Here is a 23,672-nt window from a genome sequence, read left to right as displayed (position 1 = left end):
TCTGTTATGATCACCCAGAGCATGTACTCCGAACTTTCAATGTTAGTGGTCAACTCACACAAGCTTACAATTCTATCAGCAAAAGTAAGGGACAACGGACAACATTCTTTCTAACGTGTAGCCACAAATACGTGTAGCACTTCACCAGAAATTTTGCGAATGCAAGCAGTAAATTTGGATTCTTCCGTTTAGTTTTTTTGTTCATGAATTACGTAACCCTTTTTCAGTGTTGTCACCGGACTTTCAGGTGTACCGGCTTCATACCTTTAGTGGCGCTCCGCTTCAGTTGTAAATACCTAAGTCTGTGATAAACCGTGAATATTTTTGTTTGGTTTCTTACTTCTAATAAATTGTCCTGTGAAATTCTATTTTGCACTCCGGCAGCTTTAACAACCTCGTAATCGAGAATTCAAGACAGGACAGATATTGAAGAAATTAAATAAATTACAGACAAAAACAACTTCATTTCGCAACTTGTTGCATAATAGCATAATAGTTATTTATGACATCGAGTGCGAAGTACTTTATTAGGCTCTAGATGTGTAATACGAATCGTGAGCCTAATCAAGTACTTCGCACCGAGATTCATATAACGTTTTATGCAACAGAGCGATCTAAAGTTCGCAGTTTTCGAACATTATGATCTAGAGTTGCATAAATAACTATTTATAACCGTACGAGTACAGGAGTTTTACATGGATTTTTGGAAACTGCCGTTGTATAACAGTTAGCTGTATAAGCTTCAACATAAATATTTTGTACCAAGGAGAGTTTTAGTTACTATTCATTCCGTCACATTTAGTGTGCACTTACCTAATGCTTCGTCGGGAGCCATTGAATATTTTTTCATGAGACATGATATACGGGGAACAACTTCGCTGCAGCTGTTGGTTTAAGTCACTTGCCTTTTTCGTTTCGAACTAACAAATCGTTGAATACTTCCAATTCTCCATTCTCTTACCTTCTGCTTAGAAAATTCCTAAGATTAACTGCATCGGTTTCTTCTCCGTAAAACAAACAAAAATTTTGAAAATTAAAAAAATTGACGAGAATTTTATTTATTTTTTGACTTCTTCTTTGTCGTTTTGATTGAATCGGAGCCTGTTGCAACAGTAGTTATAACATCGGGAATCACATCATTAGCTTCTTCTACCTTTACATTCAAAGCAATTTCTGTGTGAGAGATGTCCCGCTTCTTTTTCGTTTTCACTTTTTCTGAGAAGTTGATTGATTCATCAATGAAAGGAGTGGGGGTCTCATCGTCGACTGTTCGTTTTTTCTTCTTGCGCTTCTCAACATCAGGTTTTTCTTCAGTTTCCGTTTTAACTGCAACGGACGTGATCAATTCGGCCTCATCGTCGACTTTTCGCTTTTTCTTCTTGCGTTTCCCAGCATCAGAATGTTCTTCAGCTTCCGTTTTGATTGTAGCAGGCGTAAACATCTCGGCCTCTTCGTCAGGTTTCCCAGCAGCAGATTTTTCTTCAGTTTCCGTTTTAACTGTAACGGCTGCAAGAAATTCGGCCTCATCGTCGATTTTCCGCTTTTTCTTCTTGCGTTTCCCAGCAACAGAATTTTCTTCTGTTTCCGTTTTAACTGTGACGGGCGTGAGTACTTCGACCGCTTCGTCGACGGTTCGTTTTTTCTTCTTGCTTTTCTTAACATTAGAAATTTCTTCTGTTTCCGTTTTTACTGTAACGTGCGTAAACAATTCGGAATCCTCGTCGACTTTGCGTTTCCCAGCATCAGATTTTTCTTCGGTTTCCGTTTTAACTGTGACTGGCGTGAGTAGCTCAGCAGCTTCGTCGACGGATCGTTTTTTCTTCTTGCATTTCTTAGCATCAGATTCTTCTTCAGTTTCTGTTTTAACAATGGCTGGCGTGGGTAATTCGGCCTCTTTGTCGACGGTTCCTTTCTCCTTCTTGCGTTTCTTAGCATCAGATGTTTCTTCAGTTTCCGTTTTAACTCTAACGCGTGCGAGTAGTTCGGCCTCTTGATCAACTTTTTGTTTTTTCTTCTTGCGTTTCCCAGCATCAGAATTTTCTTCTCTTTCCGTTTTATGTGTCACCATTTCCTCTTCCAATTCAGTGCCGTTCTCTGTTTTTCGGTTTATTGTTGCATCCACATCGGTCAGCTCCTGCTTAATTTTGTTTACTTCATCAACGACCTCATCATCCTTACTTTTTTTCTTTTTCTTCTTCCCGTTTTCGGTAACAGTTCCATTAGGACCCTCATCAAATGTAAGATCAACAGTTTCCTGACTAATCGTCTCGTTCTTTTCAAGATTCGTCGTGGTTTCAGTCGGATACTTCCGTTTTATATTAAAACTGATTCGCTCCAGAAAGGCATTGTCTCTACTATATGGCTGTATGGAAATCGACGGATCGATTTCTCGCTCGAAAATTGCAACAAAAAATCCATCGGTCAGATCAATTTCCGATTTAGCGTAGACGCACTTTTTACCGATGTGTTTGAATTTCGGACTACCAAAATGCTTCCACTGTTCAGCAAATTCAATCGGTTTGATGAGCTTCCAATCCGGACACATTTCCAGACATTCCTGAACCACCTTTTCGTTCTCTTCGGGATGGATAGAACATGTTGAATAAACGATTTTCTTAGCTTTGGTGAAAGCTCTCATTGCATGCGACAGCATTCGGCTCTGTAGACCGGTTAAATTACCCAAACGATCGGGATCTTTTTCAGCGCTGACGAAGAGGCGATTTGTCATACCGGATCCCGAACACGATGGATCGACTAGAATGTATTCGACATTCGGAACGAAATCATCTTCTGTGAAAAAAAAAAAACGAAAATACGGATCAGTGCTGCACTGTTACTCGTTCATAAAGTGCGACAGTAGTACCTAGTAGCAGTGCATCGAGGTGTATTGCACTGACTGAGGAGCTTTTAGTGCCATCAACGAATTCTGATAACGTTTTGTACCGTCGCTCATCCCGCTCGACTGCATAGATTTTACCTTTGTTACGTATGTGGGCAGCCAAATGAGTAGTTTTCATTCCAGGCGCAGCACACATATCTAGGACAGTGCTACCTTTCGGTGGATCTAATAGTGTAACTGGAAGACAGCTAGCCTGTTGATATGCGTTAGGATCAGAATGGGTTATGGCAGAAAGAAGCGTTTCGAAGTGTTTCATGCATTGAGAATGATTTGAATTCACTTTCATTTCAACGAGGACCGATGCCAAATGATTTATAATGGAATGAAGAACACTTCTCACCTTGTCTTGTAAAATGAATGTCTTCTCATCACCGGACGCATATTTGGCCCAATATTTTTTGCTATTAGCCGGAAAGACAAACAGGTTCTTCACGTGCATGTCGGACACAAAATCAGAGTCGCCCAAATTTCGTACCACATCCAGAAATTTGTCGTAGTCGGTGAACTCGCCAGCGATTTCATTCCATCCATCTTTAACAAACAGTTCAAGGGCTTCGGCACGTGACAAGATATTTGTATTGACGCGAACATATCGAGGCTTAACAACGTCTGGAACGAACAGAAATTGCAAAAATTAGTCAACTTGGTATTGATCATGTCGTTTATTTCGGACAAATTTTTCATTACAAAATATAGTCGGAACTACAATTATGTACACCGCCGGCTAGACCCAAGGGCTTCGAGATAAAATTATTCCGTTTTTTTGTTCAGTTCTTGCTTTTTCTTTGGTTGGCCTGCTTTCGATGTTTCTTCAACAATTGCATTCCCGTCAGAGTCGTACTCGGTCTCGTGGTAGCCCTTATACGCGTACAATACAATAATAAAATTAACGACAATCACAGCCGAAAGCACCGAGTAGCAGGTGTTCGGGAATCCAACTATATTAAATCGGTCAGCCAAGACATGCCGAACTCCGAAAAATGCACCGAACGGTAGTGTGAACATCATTACGCTGTACAGAAACAGATAGAGCAGTGAAAAGGCTGCCTGTCTTGAATGAACTGGAATGGAATAATCCACCTTCGCAGCAGGTGAAACTGAATACTGATGATCGACTTTGGTTGGTTCCGTTTCCGGGACCGTATTTGCTTTCTTATTTTTGCCCATTTTCTTCAGAGAAACTCTTCGACTTTTGCTCTTTCAACAACTCTGAAATGTAAAGAAAAACAAGGAAATAATTCAATGGTTTAGTACCTATGGACTGTAGGGTGCTATTGGCAGGATCACTGTTGATGTCTTTCAAAATATCTTGGAATTTAGATTCGTATCCCAGTACGCATTGGACCGGTTTCGATTGGCCATTCAACTTTTGGGCTCCAAACAAAAGTTCGGTCATTAGAACCAAACACATGTACTGATCCAAGCGCGGTTCATTTCGTAAAATCGAACTTTTTTCAATAAGCAAATCAAGCTTCGGCTTGTTTTTCGATATCTTTGCAATTAATGCATACAATCGATTCGTTATCTGGTGGAAGAGAAAAGAGAAACGGTAGCCAGAGTTTAGCGAATATTAAAATAGCATCTTGTGTGACCCGGCCAGGCGTCATTGTTATTGCAGAAGAATATAATAAAAGAAATAAAATGAAAACGGGAATAGAGATTGAATGTATACCACGTGTTTCTGTTCAAATATCTGCCCTTTTACAGATTGACCGGATTCGAATGTTTGCTTCAACAATTTGGCTGCCTTCTTGTACTGATTCGGAACTTTAATCGAGTGAATAAACTTTTCTTCCATCGTCTCAAACGTTCATGTTTTAATTGTGTATCGTTCAATAAAATTGGTTTTTCAGGTGATCTCGATTTCTATCAAGTTTTTGGATAAATAATGCAAATTGAATACACGGGGAAAAGTGTTAGAAAGAATATCCTCGTGATGTGACAGATACACAGAATCCAACTCCATTAACTTCATCAAGTACATCAAGTATGTGTCAAAAAGGCCAAAAAAGAAAAATTGGAATCCATCTCCAAGTCACGCTTACCAAAAATCCTGAAAATCTTCCACCAATTTAAATGCAATTTATATAGCTGATCGGGAGTAAAACGTATTTCTCGTGGTGTGGCGGAAACGAAATTTTGATTATAATGTCTCCCTTCCCAAGTAAAATCTCAACTTGAACATTTTTATTTGTCTATTGAAATCATGGATGAATGCGTTGACTTTTGAGGCGCGAGGACTCAGAAAAATCCAAGATAGATATATGGACGGAGGTAATGCCATATATAACCGAATCAGACGTGTAGTCAAGGTTCTGAAAGAACAGGTTAAGACACCCACGAATGCGGGTGACACCGAAATCGATAAACGCACTTAGTACAGATTGTGTGTGAAATCAACTTGAAGAAAATGTTTCTTAGGAAAATTCGGAATTTTGTTTTCGTTACGTTGCCTTTTTCATATAAACTTCGTAGCCGCTGAACTCAATTTGTGTTTCCACTGTTCACAGTGGTAAAATTTTCGGCTGTTACAAAAATGCGTGCTTCAAATACTGTATTAACAGGTTCATAGGACAAGGCAAAATCAGTATTGACACAGATTTCTACGACGAACACAATTAGCCGAAATTAAAATGCAAAATAAATAAAGTGATTCGAACTGAACCGATTATTTCATGTAACAAAACAATACAATTTGCTGAACGCAAAACGAGGTTTCTCCATTTCATGTAACAAAACAATACAATTTGCTGAACGCAAAACGAGGTTTCTCCATTTCATGTAACAAAACAATACAATTTGCTGAACGCAAAACGAGGTTTCTCCATTTCATGTAACAAAACAATACAATTTGTCACCGCCTTCGTGATCAACTCAGAGTTGTCTTAACCTGGTTCTTTCAGAACCTGCCTCCCTATAAACGCAATCTCTACCCTTCTTTAAAAACACAAAATGGCTTAGAAGCCTGGGTCATCTGTTTTGTGATGGGTACACCATTTTGTGAAACACAAGCAAATCATAGTCAACCATTTTAAAAAAAGGTGTCATTAGCATCGAACTATTGTGCTAGTGGTTTTTCTTTTATTTTTGCCACTTCTCGAGTATAACTATGGGATTACGTCTCTATTGACGAAATTTTACATTTATTTAGTCTTGGAGCAAATCTCGAATCGATCATCCTTAAAATATGTGCCTACATAATCAAGGTTCGGAAAGAACACCCACGAAGGCGGAATAATTCAATTCTTTGCGATAACTGCCCTAACGATCGACGTTACCTCCGTAACCTCCTCATATACAACCTTGTATTATGCAAGGTTCTGAAAGAACAGGTTAAGACACTTTCGAGTTGAGGTGGTGGAATCAAAGTTTTCCTGTAGCGCCAACTAGGTTTGGAAAATTTTATATGACGATTTCAACTTAACAAAAAAAATATTTGTTTTCAAGTTGACTTTTCAAACAATATGCATGTCTAAATTGTCAAGATTTGTGTTTCACCCGCCTTCGTAAGTGTCTTAAAACGCTTAAAACCTGTTCTTTCAGAGCCTTGGTATTATGCAATCTCATTTAAAACGGCAGAAGTGAACGTTTCTTTTATAGTCTTTGTCTCATTTATTTTTATAATGTTGGCAACATTTCATTCATAGCGCTTTTTGTTCAGCTCGTTCACCTTAAACTATACAACATTTTTATAGGAAAACTACACATTGCAGACGGCTTTGAATGACAGATAGATACCTAAACAATATTAAAGTAAAATCAGTGTTCGACTTTTCCAATTTAATTTTTATTTATCGCAAAAACCCAGTATTTCGGATCGTATAACTAAAATAAAACAGTGAATTCGCAGACAGTGTGAACGAATAAAGTGATTTTTAGTGTGACAGCGGTGATTTTAGCACAATTTCAAGTAAATAAATGCAAAAGATTAATACTTTTTCGCTTTTGTCCTCGCGTTGGCACAATTTTTCATGTTTTTCAACACACACGGAGGATAAAGTGACAAATTCCACAATTTATCCTCCAAACACAGAGTAATTGCGACATAACGAAACGTTGTAAATGATCTATTGGTTTGTGTGATTGATTGTAAAAAAAAATCCGAGTTTTTCCATCAATTTATGGGAATAGTTTATCGATTTTAATGAGATCATCAAAAGTTCATGTTCAAGGTTTTTCGTCCTTTCCAACAAGCATAAAAGAGGAAAAAAAAAGAAACAAAATTTTAGTTTCTGTAATTTAATTCATGCAGTTAATTGTGTTGCATTGAAACGCTTGTTTACAATTCAATTCATATTCCGATTGAATCGCCTTTAATTATTGTTTTCATTCGTTTCAATTAAGTGCAATATAAGTTACCATTTATATTAACACGAGACCTATAATAGGTACACACAGTGAATAATATGTATAGATATTCCTCGCGGACGACGGAACAATTTAATTAAAACAAAACGGCACGAAGAGAAGAAAAAAAAAGTTTAGATTTAATAGAGTAGAAAACACCACCAGACACTATACAGTATTGGTTTTCTCATCTTACATCATAGGTCATTGTTATACTTGTATTATATTCCTGCCGAATAATTCTTTCGATACAACGTCATTTAATGACAATCCTCTTCACAGAGGTTTGAATATATTGACGTAGTTTCGTTACGATATGGTCTTGGTTGTGATGATTAGTGCCAGTGTATGTTGTACGTTTTTACTAAAACCAAATGCTGTGCAGTAAAACTGTACTGTTGTTGTCAAGTTTGTATAGTTTACTAGTAAAGTGCCAGTTTGATTTGGAGAATTTGTGACGACACGAAGGTTACATATCACGGCATTTGAATAACTTCAACGGACAACAACAATTTAACAATTTAATGCTGAAAATTTAATGGAATTCATGTTGACCGTGCAACTATACTGCTGCAGTATTAGCTAAACCGAAATATTAGTCGCCGTTTGATTTAAAAACGCTATACGACTTCATAAACCTTTTTTTTCAAAATTTACAAGACATTTATATTCTGCGAAGAGGTTGAGGTAGAAACTTATTACCGTCGAATCAATCCAAGTCTCTAGTTTTTATAAATATTGTTTGTAGCACAATAGTGTCAGGAAATGTCCATTAGAGACAGCTATGAATGCATCTGTTTGTAAATGATAAAACAACAAAACATTTCCTTCCTTCGTTAGTCATGTTTTTGTTTGTCTGCTTCACCGACATAACGTTTCATGTGTCCTTCACGCAATTTTTATCAGATGATTTTATTGCATGGTGACACAGATATTTTCAATATTCTACTCACATTTCAGGCCGGCTCGTTAGTTGATGCAGGATTGTGATAGAAATTATTGAATTTTTGTAATTTGTGAGAAGACAAATTACCCTTTCGCTAGGATGGTTCATTGAAATCACAACATAAACAAAGCCCTTACCACTTAACATAATCAAAATAAAGAATTCTGAAATTCAAGCCATTAATCACTCTAAACGAAAAACGAAAAATGAATCTAGTTGCCATTTCTGTCCCTTGAGAATCGAGTTGTACATCCAAAATCCGTTTAGTCATTTGTCACATTCTGACGAGAGAACATATTAATATTGTCTGAAAATGGAGTCACCCGAGTATACTGTACAGCAGTACAAGAAATTTAACGGGCAAACCGTAATGAAAGCTCTCCAATCGATGAACTATAATGCCACGACCAACAAATTGGCCAAGCATATTGCCGCTTGTAATAATAAACGTGAAGAAGATATCAAGAGCACGGTGAAACGTGTGCTCAGCGATGCCGTTGCTAATGGTTTCCTAATAACCAGAGGACAAAGCTATCGATTGCCGACTCCAACGTTCATCGTTCAAACGGACAGCCGAAAGCGATCAAACTCACGCCGGAATGCAACCGGTAAAATTGGGAAATCAAAGGCGAATAGTGGTAGAGCGGCGAAATCTAGGCCGACAGCCGCTCCGAAAACTAGAAAGTCTCTGCGGACGACGAAAAAGTAAATAGTTCGGGAAATGGGAACAAAATTTCTAATTGGAAAAACTCTCTCGAAGAAACATTTTATTTTGATGTTAAAACATTCTACGGAGAAATTAAATGACCTCAATTCGCTCAATTTTCTTATTTTGTCGTTACCTCTATTCTTAGCTCCTAATCATGCACAAAGTGTGTTGATTTTGTTGGCGTGCGTGTCGCCAATTTAGTGAGGATACTCTAGCTGGGTGTAAGTAGTGATAGTATGATCTAACTAGCTGCAAAATAAGTGCTGTCAAAAACGTTATTTTGATAACACAAATTTGCAACGACCTTCAACCACATTATAAATAACAAAATAACCAAGCTGTGGGAAAATCGGATGACTGGTGGAATTTCTGTTCAATTTATGTCTTGAAGATGACACACATTCTTAAAATAGTATACAGAGTCGTTGGAATCAAACTTTTTAAATTCCATTTCGCTTGTAAATGCCGATGAAAATGGTAGACTCGATATTCTTATCAGCATCAACGGATCCGCTTATCGTCGAGTTTGTTTGTCTTTCTCGGCTACCGAATTTAAATTGGATTAATCGCTGGCGAATTGAGACACTGTGCTGTTGTGTAGATGCGGAATAAATTTTTAATCGATGAAAAACTGAGTAAAATAGCTGCCGTTCAATGGTCTTGATATTTATGTCCTATATTTACTTTGTGGCCAATTCCATACTGAGGTTTTTAAGACATGCACTTTCATTTTGTTGTATAACTTTCAGTAAACACCTGAATGGAGAAGGGAAATATGTAAAATAAAGAATAAGGATCATGCGTCAAAGTTATAAAATGAAAACTTAATCTCTAACCTGTGAATCCTGAATCCTGAATCATATGTACCAGAAGCATTTGAGTCACTGTTCTTTACGTTTCATGATTTCTCATGAAGCCCCGCAGATATGACAATTGTCCGGGTAATCGGGTAATGAATTATTTCCGTGGGATGCTGCAACCAATGCTCTCTCATTCATTTTATGCCTACGCTCACGAGAGAGCATTTGCTGAAACCCTTTTGAATAATAACATTGTCGGACAAAGATTTATCGCTGGCTCATTTGTGGGATACGGCCAAGGGGTATAGGTAGACGTAGAAACTCCTTTTGCACTCAAAAGAATCCTTTGTTAGGTAAACACCGAATAAAATGCTTAAAAATAAAAACTTAATCCATAATACTTAAAAATCCTTTGAAATTGACAAAATAAAACCTTTCGAATCCTAGAAAATACTTGAAAGTCATTTGAGGATTTTCTTTTATAAAATCCTTTCGTACACAATACACACGATTACCTGCCTTTCTGCAGATACTAGGGTGGGTCGATTTTACCAACTTTGAAATCCACATCAAGCAGTACCGGACTGGCTCGAAAAAGCCCATCGGGGGCTCCATGCAACTCAATTTAAAAAGGCCGACAAATTAAAAATTCTCATACATACATCCAAAAGGCCCATCGGGAATCCCCCGAATTCACCGTATGGCCAGTGCGGGCCTGACATCAAGCCAGGGCCTATTTTTGGGAAATTGAATTTTCCGAATTTGATAAAATTTTCCATAATTTGCCAAATTTTCTAACAGCAAATATTGGCAAATTTATGTAGCTCTAAGAAACTAAACTGGTGGTATCATTACTTTTTCGTTTCCGCACACTATTGAATCGATTTTTCATACAAACTTTAGTCATTCGCGAGATGCTCAAAAGTGTGCGGAAACGAAAAAGTAATGATGCCACCAGTTTCGTTTCTTCCAACTACACAAGCCGTTGGATGTGGATTTTACAGTTGGAAAAATCGATCCACCCTAAGATACACCATATAGATCAACGAGGAAACTGTGTTTGGATTTCTTTTACGTTTGTTTGTGTAGCAAAGATTGTCTATGAACTCCATACATAAATGTTTCAATCGACTAATTAATATAAATTTTGTTTCCCTTATTTCCGCAGCTTGCTATCATGGCTGGGATAATTCCAACATCAACTCCATCACAAGATATTTTTATCGAGTCTGATCGCTCTAGTCACATAGATTTTCAAAGTGTTAAAACAGCTAGTGATACTATGAAGGTTTTTTGCAAAGATAATTTTCGTTTGATTTAATTTCGCTAATTCGATTCTTTCATTTTATTTTAACAGAAAAACCCAAAACTAGAATTTAGTCAAGCCGATTTATTAAAACTTTTAAGCTATTTGGAAGGAGAATTACAAGCCAGAGATGTCGTTATAGCAGCGCTGAAGGTAAATTATTTTCGAATAGTTTAATTGTCGTAAATAGTACGCTGACAAATACCTAAAACACAGTCCGAGCACGTCAAACAATTCATCTATGCTAGTCGCAATAAAACTCATTTAAACGATCCGAATGCTGCGTTATTCCGGGATAACTTGGCTTTGACGGGAAACTTAGTCAGTCGACAATCATCGACGGCCGCCGCTCAATCGGAATTAGCGATGCGAATGTTCGCCCGACAACAGTTAGACAGCCTGGAAAAGGCAATATTCAATCAACGCCATACTCACATGAAATTGATCGGAGTGATGAAGGATACCGAAGAGAAACATAAACATTTGATGAATGAATTGGAGGAGGAGAAACAGAAGCATGAACGCGATACGGCTCAAGGGGATGACATCACGTACGGATTAGAGGTGGAACGGACGCGATTAAAACAGGACCTGGAGGGTGAAAAGCAGGCGTACAAAAAATTGGAAAAAGATTTGAAAAAATTGCAGGAAACAATGGATGCCGAACGTGCTAGAATGAAACCAATTGTGTTGCTGCTGTTAGCCGAACGGAAGCGAATAATCATGAAGTACATAGAGGAACGTAAACGTTCCGAAGATTTGGCGCAAATACTGTCGGAAGAGAAGCTACGTGTCGACACAATAGCTGAGGGATTGGAGGAGGAGAGTAAAAAGTCGCTACGAATGGAAGCCGAATTGGAGAAGCAAGCGCAATCGTTTGACATCGAACGGAAGCAATTGAAAGCCTCTCTAGCAAATGACGAGAAAAAGTGAGTACACTGACTCCGTTGCATTGTTTTCTCAAACATCTTCTGTCAATTGTCCAATTCCTTACAGAATAAAGGATCAAGAATTAGAAATAAATCAACTAAAGGCTGAAAACGAAATGCTGCGCAAACAGGCACGACTTCCGGGTGGTGTTCCACAATTACCTGCAAAGGGTATGAATGTGCGGGCTGTGTCAGGTAGGAAGCAATGTTCGAATCATTCCTGTTTTTTGTTTTCAAGAAAGAGCTAACTCAGTAGTTTTTAGATCCCTTAGATGATAATTCCACTGCTAGTCCAATGATGAGTAGCGTAGCTAAGGTTGTACAACCAACCGCAACTGTTTCTAGTGTACCTGTTTCCGGTCCAAGTAAGTATTTACACACATTGTATTAGATTGACATTGCCTTACCAATAGTATCCCTTCCGTTAGTACATTTAATCGTATGAGTAACGATAGACCACCACAGACCTGAAAAGTTGTTAGAAATCGTAACGTTCAAGTCATGTAAGTTGAAGCGACACATCGCAGCATTTTTGGTCATTTCCTTTCATACAAAAAAGTTCTACGGCCGGACAAGCTCTAGTAACCTTTTCAGGTGTAATATGAAGAAAATTTGTACAAAATCCCTTCATTGCCCTTCATTTATACAAAAGTCAAAGGCCCTTTACTCATTGAATTCCTATAGGATCAGTCCGGGCTTGCATCAATTAATGACATAGGCGTCGTGCTTAAAATACGAGAGCACTTGTTATTTGTGTAGTGAATAAAGAACTCTTCAACCAGAGTTCATCAAGCGTAGACTTGAAACCATTTGACTAATGTTGGTCATCTTCGAGCCAAACGTAGCACTGCGTAGCATCTTTATCAGAATATCGATCATTTTCCGTATTCGTATTAAGAGAAATTTGAACGATAGGCAAAACATCTGATGGTGGGATTTTCCCTTGTGCCTCGCGTATCCCTACAGATAAACTTTAAATTAAAACTTCCGGAATGGATGGTCTATTTGAATTTAAATTCGAAGATGTAATCGTTTTTATAAGGTTCGGAACGAGTTTGGACATGTCTAAATTCAGATTAACCTGAAACCTGTTCTTGACCCGAATTTTCAATTCTTAGTTCGATCTAAATCTGACCTGAAACTGAATATTCAATTTCAGGTTTGAACCCTGATTCAGATCAGGAAATTTTTTTCAATTTTATCGCTTAATAATCAACACACCACTGTGTGTATCCATCTATCTTTAAAATATTTAATTCTAAAAATTTAAATTAATGAAAAATTGTAAACTCAAAACTAGCAACTGGAATAGCACGTTCAATTTCGCCTGGACAGAGTTTGCGACAGACATCAACCGAAATTAATACATTCAATACAACCAAGGTGAGCAAAAAACTAAAAAAATAAACTTCTGACTTCTGTAATGCAACCAAGAATTGTAATTGAATTTTATAAATAGAAGACAGCAAACCTATTCCTATGAAATGTTGTTGGGATTGAAATTTTTCTTTTTTTTATTATTATTATTAAAGACAGAAAAAAAAACAAATTATATTTGACAAATTTATACTCTTAAGTTTTGTGGCGTAGATGTAGCATGACTAAAAAGAAAATTAATCAAATAAAATGAAGAAGAAAAAAATTGTACGAAAATTTTATCCGAGTAAATATTAATTTCAAATTAATTTTCCAGTCGCTTTTTTAATTATATTTTGTTTTGTGTTTTGTGTATTTTTTTTTGATTGTTTGTTTTTGTACTTTTCATTTTTTCGTTTACAATTTTCCTAAAACCACTTTTTGCCAAAAGTTGCCCGACAGAGTTGTGTTCGTCAAAATGAGACTAAATTAAATTTATTGATGATCAGGAGCACAATTCAACGACTAAAAAATCAAGATCTACTTGTGGACACTAAATCTCTTTCTACAATGCTAATCGTATTTTAATGCTAAAACGTTCTGCTTTTACAATTTTCTTTTGGGCAGTGCAAACGATGCCAACTATTTAGCTAGCATTTTATTTACTTTTGCAATCAAGGACCTTGAGCAGAGCTTAAATAAGTTTTCCTCCTATTACCGGTAGGTGATTAAAAATTACAGCCTCAATCACGACAGAAAATCCAACCATTTCCGTACTCCATACTTTTTTTTGACTCACTTCAACCCGAATAAATCCATCTTTTTCCATATATGCGTCAGCGTCGCTCGTCAGAGAAGTGACAAAACGATAAATCTTAAAACAAAGGTCATAATTTATCACATGCGTCATTTCATTCATACTGTCTAATGAAATCGAATTTCAGCAGCGTCATTGAATTTACTTACATAACTTTCAAATGTACCAAATGTATTTAGCTTATAGAGATGTGCGGGCCGCCCGAAACACAGTGTTCGGGTTATTAAAATGGGCTTGTGGGATGGGTCGGATTTTAATAAAAAAAAGTGTCATGCGTCGAAAATGCATCTTTTATGACGTCTTCCAATAAACAAATAATGTCAGGTCAAATCGGGACAAGTATTCTTTCGGGCTCGGCAGGATCGGGCCTACAATTTTTGGGTCAGTTTGGACCGAGTTTCAAAGTGATTGACTTGGACCGGGTCGGACAATGAAAAAACGTCGGCCCGCACATCTCTAATTGTACATTCCATCAGTTGAATTAGAAGTTTTTTTGTTGGTTTAAACTACTTTCTTTTAACCGCAATTTTAGATGTATACCTCAGTTTTAGTGATTGGTTGCCTGAATGTAGTTGGTATCTTCAACTTTTCTTTCAGAATTTAACATCTACTTCCTTTCAATATGTCGATTGAATAAAGGGTAAAAAATATTCAAATTGCTCAATTATTTACTATAACCCGTGCTACACAATAAGCCGTAATTGTAATTTGAATGATGAAAAATACTTTTCTCATCTCAGTGACAAAAAAGTAAAACTTTCGTTGACTTTTTTGTGGAAAACGTTTTATGTATCTCGGTGATAAATGCTTCTTTAGGCACTCGATGTGTATTGCCACACTCGATCTGCGGCCTATCTATAGTGACAATCTACTCAACTAGGATCTAAAAAAGGATTTATCACTTGGCGACATAAATAACTAGTCGGATGGCTTATCATACTTCAAAATTCGCGAGTTGTGCCAAAAATTGGTTCCGTTTATGAAACCTTCTTGTTGAACCTTAGATGCCACATTTTTAATCTATTGCTGCGTCTGCTCATCCATGTGGACATCGATAATTAAATTACAAAATTTCAGAATTTAGCTTTCCTTTATAAAAATCAAAAAGAACGATTTCCGATTTATGCTGGACCGTATGTAGTAAGAAAAGTATGTATGCAGTAGATATGTAGACAAACGTAGTGAATTAGCAGAGTCCAATCCATCTTTTTTTTACTTTTACTTTTGATTGACTAGCTTTGGTGGAAGAAGTGGTAACCATTTTTGGAAAAGAAATATCGGCCCAAAACTATGCATGTCGAATACCCTCCTCAGAGCTTACCTGCTTTACTTATTATTCGTAGTTCGTCTATAAGTTATTTGAATAGCGGTGTTTAGTGTAACTCTTTCCTCCAGAACTCTCTTTGTCTATTTTTTTTTCTCACACCCTTCTCTCTCTCTCTCTCTTTGCCTTTCTCTCACATACATTCTGCCAAACCAAAATGTTTTTGTTTTGATCATGTCATGCATGTATTACTCGCCAATCAACAATGTAGGTTGCACCGAGAAAACTATCCAATGCATCAGCGGTACCCACATCCGGAACGAACACACAAGCAATAAACTCTCCAGTCCCTAAAGTGGCCACCGCTACCATATCGCATCCAACAATAAAAAAGAATCCAGCCATACCAGCCATAAGTCGCGGTGTTCCGCCCCCAATTCCACCGAATAAGCCGATTGTACCACCTACGCGACTAAATATTTCAAACATGAAAGATTCATCGTTGATCAGCGGTAGCATTGTAACGACAAGTATCGACGATGGTAATTTAGACGGGACGGATGAATTACAAGAATTTCAGCATGCAATTTCGAACGTAACTGGTAAATAGAATTATTTAAGAAAAAAAATGTGTCTAAACGGCGGGGGATATAAGAAACGGTAATCATTCAAATAAAAATAATTCCAATTAAAAACTGAAAACTACCTACATTACAAGTTACGTGTTGTAAAAAAAAAACAAAGAAAAACCCTAAATTTATGTAAAGAATCTCAGTCAGTAGCTACGATTTTAGATATTCATTACACATCCAGACGTGTTAGATACGTTGAAAGCAGTAAAAGCTTTTTTGAAAAGCTTCAATTTACTCGAAAAATTTCCATCACCAGACTTAAAGGCCGCAATCGGTATCTACTTGTCGAGGCACTTTACCGATTGTGTCGACGAGTTGAACGGCGGCTAGTTAACTGCGGATCTCTTGGTTGAACATCATATTTTATTTTAGTTTTCTAATTTTCTTTATTTTCAAAATGGGCGTTGTACGTAGCTTTGACTGAAATCTGTCACATCAAATGTGAAATTTATTAATTAAAATACAAATGGATATATCGGTTGAAAGTCACTTCTATCTTGTTTAAATAAATAATGAATTAAAGTAAAAGAACAAAAAAAAAAAGAAATGTCGCAAATTATACACCACTTATATTAGACAATATGTAGATATTGGAATTAGATTTTAGTAGACTGACTGAGATTATGTATATTATATAAGCAAGTGAGCAACAAAACACCGAACGAAATTTGAATTGTTCGAACACTCTGAAAAAGATCAAATATTTGATTAATTATAAATTAGCGATGTCGTTTGCTATTAAAATGACGACCGAAATTAGTTGTTTTTGTGGAATTAAAAATTGGTGTATGAAAACGTAGCCACATATCATCCTTCTTTTCAAGCTGCATCTTCGTTCTACGCATCTTGGAGATTGAGTTAATTATGCCCACTGAATATTGTCATTCAGGACTGGTCTTCCGATTTGAATAGTGTTCGGTCGACCAACCATGACAGGTGACATTTTATAGACCGGAAAATAAATATCGTCAACCAAAGTGGAAAAGAGCTGCTTTTTTAGGACGTCGTTTGTGGCATGAATTCTCCTGCGAACAAGAAATGGCATCTTTCAAGTTAAGCCCGTTACTGTTTAAAATGAATAGACCTAAAGTTATGCAATTCAGTGAGAGAGTTCGCACGCGCTTTTCCATAAATGTTCAAAATTTGCAAACTTTCGATGCATCTGTTGCATAAATCGTTATGTGAATCTCCGTTCAAAGTACTTTATTAGGCTTACGATGGGTAGGAGGTCACACGGTCTGTGGCTTCTTGTCATATTTACACATATAGAATTTAATGAAATTCTTTGCACTCGATGTCATAAATAACCATCGTGAAACTAGGTGCTTCACCTCGGGTTCACAATTCAACGCGTTTCATACAACGTTATACGTAAAAAAGCAATTTGATCATTTACTTTATCACACCAGAGGCGCGTTTGCTCTGAGTTACTTAAGTAACTATTATGCAACTCAACATAATAATGAGCAAATTTTGCATAAAACTCGATGTCATAAATAACCCTTTGCTTAAATTAAAAAAACAAGTAATTTTGTCCATCATGGATTCTGACCAATGCTCCCTGACATTTTCTGTTGAAAATTTCACTAAAAGTGCCAGACACGATTTACTAAATGTTTACGTTCAGCTTACTGACAATGCAACCAAACTCGAATTCACTTAGTCAGCGCATAATAAACTTGGATCTTTTTCCGAAATTTGTTGGAGGTGCTTGAAAATGCAGAGGTAGCAACGTCATACACTTGAAATTATACTTAAATCGAACAGAAAAAAAAACTGCAGAGGACTTGAATTACGTACTTCAATTTTTTTTATTAATGGAAATTTGTTGAATAAAAACATTCATCACAAAAACAAACACAGATCATCTTTCTCATCCAAATAAAAAATTGATTTTTAAAATTCTTTGTTGGTACTTATTTTTATACGTTTTTATTTTAAAATATACGAAGAAGAAAAAGAAAAATGAATAGAAAAACCTAAATGAAATTTCATCGGATTATTCAAGAATGTTAAAGAAAATAAAATAATTAAAATGATAAAAATAATGAATATAAAATTATATATAAACAAAAAGAAACAAAAAACAAAAAGTAGAAGAAATAACAATTTTCGTTTCATTCCTTTAATGGACATTCGGATGGCGTATAGTTGGCTTATCAAATTCAACTAGGTCCCACTTTTTGGGTGGTCAGATTCCTGATATTCTCAATGGATTTTGAAATTCACGCCGTAAGTGTGCCTAAAATTTGAATTTCAAGTCGATGAAATAGTGAACCAAAAAATAGATTTCAACGCCTCATTGTATGAAATTGACGCTGCATTAGAAAGATCGCTTACGGCGTGAATAGTTGCAAAAATATCATAAAATGGTCTCGCTTTAACATAAAACTCATTCTCTTGATTTTATTAAAAACAAATTTTCAGAATAAACAAAGCGAACACAGGCGCTGACAAGATGGCGTATTTCACTCTTGACTCTTGAATAAATACGAAACTCGTATGAATACGGCCCTCGCTCCGCTCTCAAAGTTCACTCTCGTTGAAGTTCTGACTTTCCTTTGGTCAAACGACTAAAACCAAAACTAATTTTTATTTGAAGCTTAACACAATTGTGGTCGTTATTGCGGTCGTACATTTTTCAAAAAGGATTCTGATCAAAATATATCATCAAAAATGAAAAACACACAAATGTAAGCTCAACGCACTTCAAGCATGAGTGGTACTCTCAATAGGGTACTGAAACTTGACAGTGTGTCACACAACTGTAAAAAACCATTTCACACAAAATAGTACCCTATTTGGCACCTGTGGACTATGATCACTTTTGCTTGAAGTGCGTTGGTAAGCTACAATTTTAGATAATCATCAATGCCTCTTAAATGTGCAATATTGTAAATTACATGGCCCCTAAGCAGGGCCTATTTTTGAGAATTTGATTCCTAAAAATTCCTAAAATTCTTTCAATTCCTAAAAAATTCCAAAAATTCCTTAAATTCCTAAAAATTTCAAAAATTCCTTAAATTCCTTAAAAATTCCCAAAATTCCTAAATTTAGAAAAACTGAGTAAAAACGTGCTATTTTCTGGATTTCTAATTCTAAACGTATTCGAAAATTAAAAATAAAAATAAAAACAACATTTCAAATAAAATTTACTCAGATCATTTAAATTTTTTTAGTGGAACTTATACAAATTTCGATTTTACGTCGTTTTCCAACGATAACGTTACGATCAATAATAGACTGCTAACTGGGAACTATAAAAAAAAATAAAGACGAATATTCTAAGCTTAATATTTCGATTATAACTCAGAGTTCATCATAACTCAACAATAACCAAGACATTGACGATTTTTTTTAAACCCAAAAAATAGCGAATTCATCGAAAACAAGACAAATGCTTACTCTTTTTTATGCAAGGCGAAAATACGGTATTACACTTTGTAGTATATTGGTTATACATAATATACCAAGTACTCTGTAAGCATAGCCGAATTTCAGCTTTCAACCAACGCACTTCAAGCAAAAGTGCTTCGAGTGACAGCTGCCAAATAGAGTACATTTTGTATGAAAATTTCTTCCAGAACTTTTTACAGTGCCAAAATTTGTTTGATATACTCTCCCGTTTAAGTACTCCATTTAGAGTACCACTCATGCTTGAAGTGCGTGGTTTCAACCCAAAAACAGCGAAATCTTCTCAAAAAAGGAAGAGAAATTGAAAATATCTTTCCTAAGAACTACAAGCGGAGTGAGCATTCATTTTTGTCTCAGATTCTAATCTAATTTAAAGTAATTAATATATTTATCACGGTAGTGCATTTATATCGATATTTAAAAGAGGAAGTGTTGCTTGATGTATCAAAAAATATTTCGTTAACAAAAACCGTTTCAACTTGTGTAGCATTCGAAGGGGAAACAACCTAAAATGCAACTTATTAACAACTCATTTGCAACTCCTTTTTCTTCTACCGACAACTCTTTTGCAACTCATTTTTTCCATAAACATTTAACCAGCGTATCCATAGATTTTTGGTTATGACAGTAACGTAACATTTGATAGGTTTTTGTAACTTTTCGTGAATGACCAACGCACTTCAAGCAAAAGTGATCATAGTCGACAGCTGCCAAATATAGTACTATTTTGCATACAATTGTTTTTTTACAGTGTTTCACAGATGTGTGACACACTGCCAAGATTCAGTACCATATTTAGAGTACCACTCATGCTTGAAGTGCGTCCAAAAAAATAACGATAAAAAAACGTAATGAAAGATAGAAAGAACCATGGTTTAAGGATGAGGACCGGGCCTCACTATCTCAGTCGAAGTCGACCTTATACAATTATTTGTATATTAATACAAATGTGCCTATATAGTAGCTGATTTCGATGCAACAGCGGCATTAAATTGTAGGATGGCAGAAAAAGACAGAAGACCGAAAGCGAACTCGAAGACAAAATCTCAAGAGTGGTTCAAAGGAGTGTTTAAAAAAGCATGTCTACGTAAAACCATCGAACGGCAATCAAGACTTCAATTTTGACTTTCAAAACAAATATTGTATCTATATTTCAGTCAGTTCAATTTTTTTTCGCTGAAGTAACTACCGTTTTTATTCATGCCACGTCACAGACCTAGAATAATAGTATATTACCACATAAATTGGTCATGAGCATCATTATCTCATGTTTTTCTTTTTGGAGCGGAATCCAAACAAAGTTCTAACCTGATTTACAGTGCATTTGAAGTATGAACTTTATTCAGTAACAAAATTAATAAATTCCAAGAACTACCAAAAATTCCGAAAAAATCCTTAAAAATTCCTAAAAAATTCCAAAAATTCCTACAATTCCTAAAATTCCATAAACACATTCTCAAAAATAGGCCCTGCTAAGTTTGTAATTTTTTCTCCAATTGCCACAAAATTCATGTCGTTGCTTAACGGTGAAGGTTCAAAATATCTCGAGTGTATCACGAACTTCCTCGGGGGCCATCTACAATGTTTTAATGCAAACCGATTTTTTTTAATCTGGGATCTGTCTTTTTGTGACGGTTAGTGCATAACTCTCCTTTTATGTATGTATGTTCTCTGAGGAATAACTACAAAAAACCTTTTGTCATGATTTCATGAATAGTCACCTCTTCATGACTGAGGTAATAAATGTGAGGTAATCAGGGGGGGGGGGGCATGCATTAAAATATATTTCTCCAAATTTTGTACTTTTATCAAACATTTTTGTAGACTGGGTATCAGGTAACGACTCCAAGTTCTAAATCATTTAACAATTAATATAACAGTTCACTTGCTTGTCGTTGACATTAACGGTCATTCACAAGGTGTGAGGAGGATTAGTCTCCTAAAAGCATACGTTTATATTTTGCTCCATTTATAACGTAACCTAGCGCGAGAGTCTACCATTCGCCTTCTTCTAAGTGCGTATTTTTGTGGAGCCACTTTAGTATTTTCATAATTACTTTTAGTAAAGTTGAATCGCATTACTGCAATAGCAGAAATAACAGGTTCATACCCTCCTTTCCCATAATGTAAAGGCAGGCCGCCTCGTAAGCGGTACTATGTTGCTACATCCTGTTAAATGAGATTTACAAACACATCAATTTAAATATTTTATCAGAGTAGCAGCATTCTAAACGCGACATTCAAATGGATTTTTTTTTCCCGACGATAAACATGAAATTATGTGATTTAAATGTATAGTCTAGACTGTATTTAACAAGATTGACTGAGCATAAATTGAGTTCTAAGAAATCAGTACGACTGGTACAGTGAATGTAGTTTCTATTCGTTTAACAGAAAGATTTGTGGATCTTCTGAAAATAAAATTTGGAAATGATACAAATGCATAAAATTCTGCGAATCCTTGTTTGTCTATCGTTAGTAAGCATTTGCGCAGCGAGAAAAAGAAAAATTGAAATCGACAATGATATCGGTGTCAACAGTGGACATTGCAAATTCGAACCGACATGGGACAGTCTAGATTCCCGACCAATACCTGCATGGTATGACGAAGGAAAAGTGGGCGTAAAAATCAGTTGGGGTGTATCGTCTGTGCCAGGCTTTCGAAACGAATGGTTTTGGCATTCGTGGCAGGGTCCCGATCCGGATCCAAAGAGCGTTGAATTCATGAAATCGAATTATCCGCCACGATTTACGTATCAGGACTTTGCTAGAGATTTTACGGCCGAATTTTTCGATCCGTACAAATGGGCTGACATTGTCAAATCAAGTGGTGCGAAATATGTGGTTTTTACGAGCAAGCATCACGATGGATATGCGTTGTATCCATCCACTTATTCATTCGGATGGAATTCGGTAGACACTGGACCGAGACGAGACCTCATCGAAGAGTTTTCCAAAGCCATTCGACATAAGACCGACATAAAATTTGGCCTTTATCACTCATTGTATGAATGGTTCCATCCGTTGTATTTGAAAGACAAAGAACGAAACTTTAGTACACGACAATTTGTCCATCAAAAAGTGATTCCCGAATTTAAAGAACTGGTAAAGATGTCATTTCTATGTTACAATCAAGATCATTGCTTCGTATTGCGGTTTTAGGTGAAACTTTATAAGCCCGAAATTATTTGGTCAGATGGAGATTGGGAAGCTTCGGATGAGTATTGGGGCTCATTAGATGTGTTAGCTTGGTTATACAATTCAAGTCCTGTAAAGGATACTGTCGTAGTAAATGATCGCTGGGGAAACGGTAAGAATCATCAGAACCAAAGATTTTTATTAGCACAAATGTAAAGTTAATATTAGGCACAAGCTGTAAACATGGTGGAGTCTGGAACTGCGCGGATAGATACAATCCGATGTACTACATGCCCCATAAATGGGAAAATGCTTTCACAATAGACAAGTATTCGTGGTCGTATAGAAGAAATTCACATCTCGAAGACTACCTATCTCCGCAAGAAATAATCGATCAGCTAGTCAGTACAGTATGTAACACCTACTATGCTCGAAAAGTTCAAAGAAAAGAGTTTAACTGTCGTGTCCATATCTATTTAAAAAAATCAAAGGTATCGTGTGGCGGTAATTTTCTAATTAACGTTGGTCCAACCAGAGACGGAATGCTGGCGCCAATTTTGACCGAACGTCTGCTCCAACTGGGCCAATGGCTGAGTATAAATGGAGAAGCAATTTATGGAACTACAATATGGCCTACAGCACAAAATGATTCGATAACGGAGGGCGTGTGGTATACATATAAGCCTGCCGAACGGAAGATATTCGTAATTGTCTTACAGAAAGCGTTCATTAAGACGGATAGGCAGGAAATGGTTTTCGGTTCAGTTGACAGTGAATTAGTTCCGATTGATAACATACAGCTGCTGGGACAGGAGGACATAGTAATTATTTGGCGATCAATCAAAAATGGTCTGTCAATTAAATTCGAAAAAAATTGGGAAGGACAGTGGGCGACAACTCTGGTTATAAATTTATCGAATTAAAATTGTGCTGACAGTTTCATTAGAGCTTATGTCGGTGTCTTACTTTATTCCCTTGACTGAAAGTCAAGGGTCTTACGCCAGAAAATACCCTAAAATGTTTGTTACCACACAATGTATGAAATGTTATCAAAAACGTAATTGTTTGTAACCTATTTTTCTTTGTCATCACGATAACTTGAGTAATTCATAACC

At 36.4% G+C, this 23,672-nt stretch overlaps 4 protein-coding genes across 8 annotated transcripts; 2 read left to right on the top strand and 2 right to left on the bottom strand.

Moving 5' to 3' along the window:
- Positions 1 to 1,034: 1,034 nt before the first annotated feature.
- LOC119068567 (28S rRNA (cytosine-C(5))-methyltransferase) lies at positions 1,035 to 4,858 on the bottom strand. Of its 4 annotated transcripts, none has more exons than XM_037172210.1 (6): positions 4,572 to 4,858; positions 4,154 to 4,424; positions 3,240 to 3,508; positions 2,864 to 3,092; positions 1,703 to 2,790; positions 1,035 to 1,606 (listed from the first exon to the last, which is right to left on the bottom strand). In XM_037172210.1, exons 1-6 carry the CDS (start codon positions 4,695 to 4,697, stop codon positions 1,055 to 1,057), a joined length of 2,535 nt encoding a protein of 844 aa, XP_037028105.1. In that variant the 5' UTR covers positions 4,698 to 4,858; the 3' UTR covers positions 1,035 to 1,054. The 4 variants fall into 4 exon arrangements, with proteins under 4 accessions (XP_037028105.1, XP_037028104.1, XP_037028106.1 ...); XM_037172209.1 differs by having other exon boundaries at positions 1,035 to 1,789; positions 1,886 to 2,790; XM_037172211.1 differs by having other exon boundaries at positions 1,035 to 1,642; positions 1,916 to 2,790.
- Positions 3,534 to 5,092, bottom strand: LOC119068598. The gene is made up of 2 exons (XM_037172253.1): positions 4,945 to 5,092; positions 3,534 to 4,108 (listed from the first exon to the last, which is right to left on the bottom strand). The coding sequence occupies exon 2, from the start codon at positions 4,064 to 4,066 to the stop codon at positions 3,650 to 3,652; it is 417 nt and encodes a 138-aa protein (XP_037028148.1). The 5' UTR covers positions 4,067 to 4,108; positions 4,945 to 5,092; the 3' UTR covers positions 3,534 to 3,649.
- A 1,503-nt stretch (positions 5,093 to 6,595) lies between these two features.
- On the top strand, positions 6,596 to 16,684 carry LOC119068572 (CTTNBP2 N-terminal-like protein). Of its 2 annotated transcripts, none has more exons than XM_037172216.1 (8): positions 6,596 to 6,809; positions 10,870 to 10,989; positions 11,059 to 11,160; positions 11,224 to 11,936; positions 12,004 to 12,131; positions 12,200 to 12,301; positions 13,237 to 13,319; positions 15,645 to 16,684. In XM_037172216.1, the coding sequence occupies exons 2-8, from the start codon at positions 10,879 to 10,881 to the stop codon at positions 15,981 to 15,983; spliced, it is 1,578 nt and encodes a 525-aa protein (XP_037028111.1). In that variant the 5' UTR covers positions 6,596 to 6,809; positions 10,870 to 10,878; the 3' UTR covers positions 15,984 to 16,684. The 2 variants fall into 2 exon arrangements, with proteins under 2 accessions (XP_037028111.1, XP_037028112.1); XM_037172217.1 differs by lacking the exon at positions 15,645 to 16,684 and adding an exon at positions 13,396 to 13,578 and having other exon boundaries at positions 6,599 to 6,809.
- Positions 16,685 to 21,473: 4,789 nt separating this feature from the next.
- LOC119068577 (plasma alpha-L-fucosidase-like) lies at positions 21,474 to 23,533 on the top strand. The gene is made up of 4 exons (XM_037172222.1): positions 21,474 to 22,524; positions 22,582 to 22,729; positions 22,786 to 22,967; positions 23,049 to 23,533. The coding sequence occupies exons 1-4, from the start codon at positions 21,850 to 21,852 to the stop codon at positions 23,478 to 23,480; spliced, it is 1,437 nt and encodes a 478-aa protein (XP_037028117.1). The 5' UTR covers positions 21,474 to 21,849; the 3' UTR covers positions 23,481 to 23,533.
- The last annotated feature ends 139 nt before the right edge of the window (positions 23,534 to 23,672 follow it).

The sequence above is a fragment of the Bradysia coprophila genome (genome assembly GCF_014529535.1).
Source record: "Bradysia coprophila strain Holo2 chromosome X unlocalized genomic scaffold, BU_Bcop_v1 contig_20, whole genome shotgun sequence".
NCBI classification, from domain to species: Eukaryota; Metazoa; Arthropoda; class Insecta; order Diptera; family Sciaridae; genus Bradysia; species Bradysia coprophila.
Note: the sequence above shows the minus strand (reverse complement) of the source record. Positions and strands in the feature narration are given on the sequence as shown.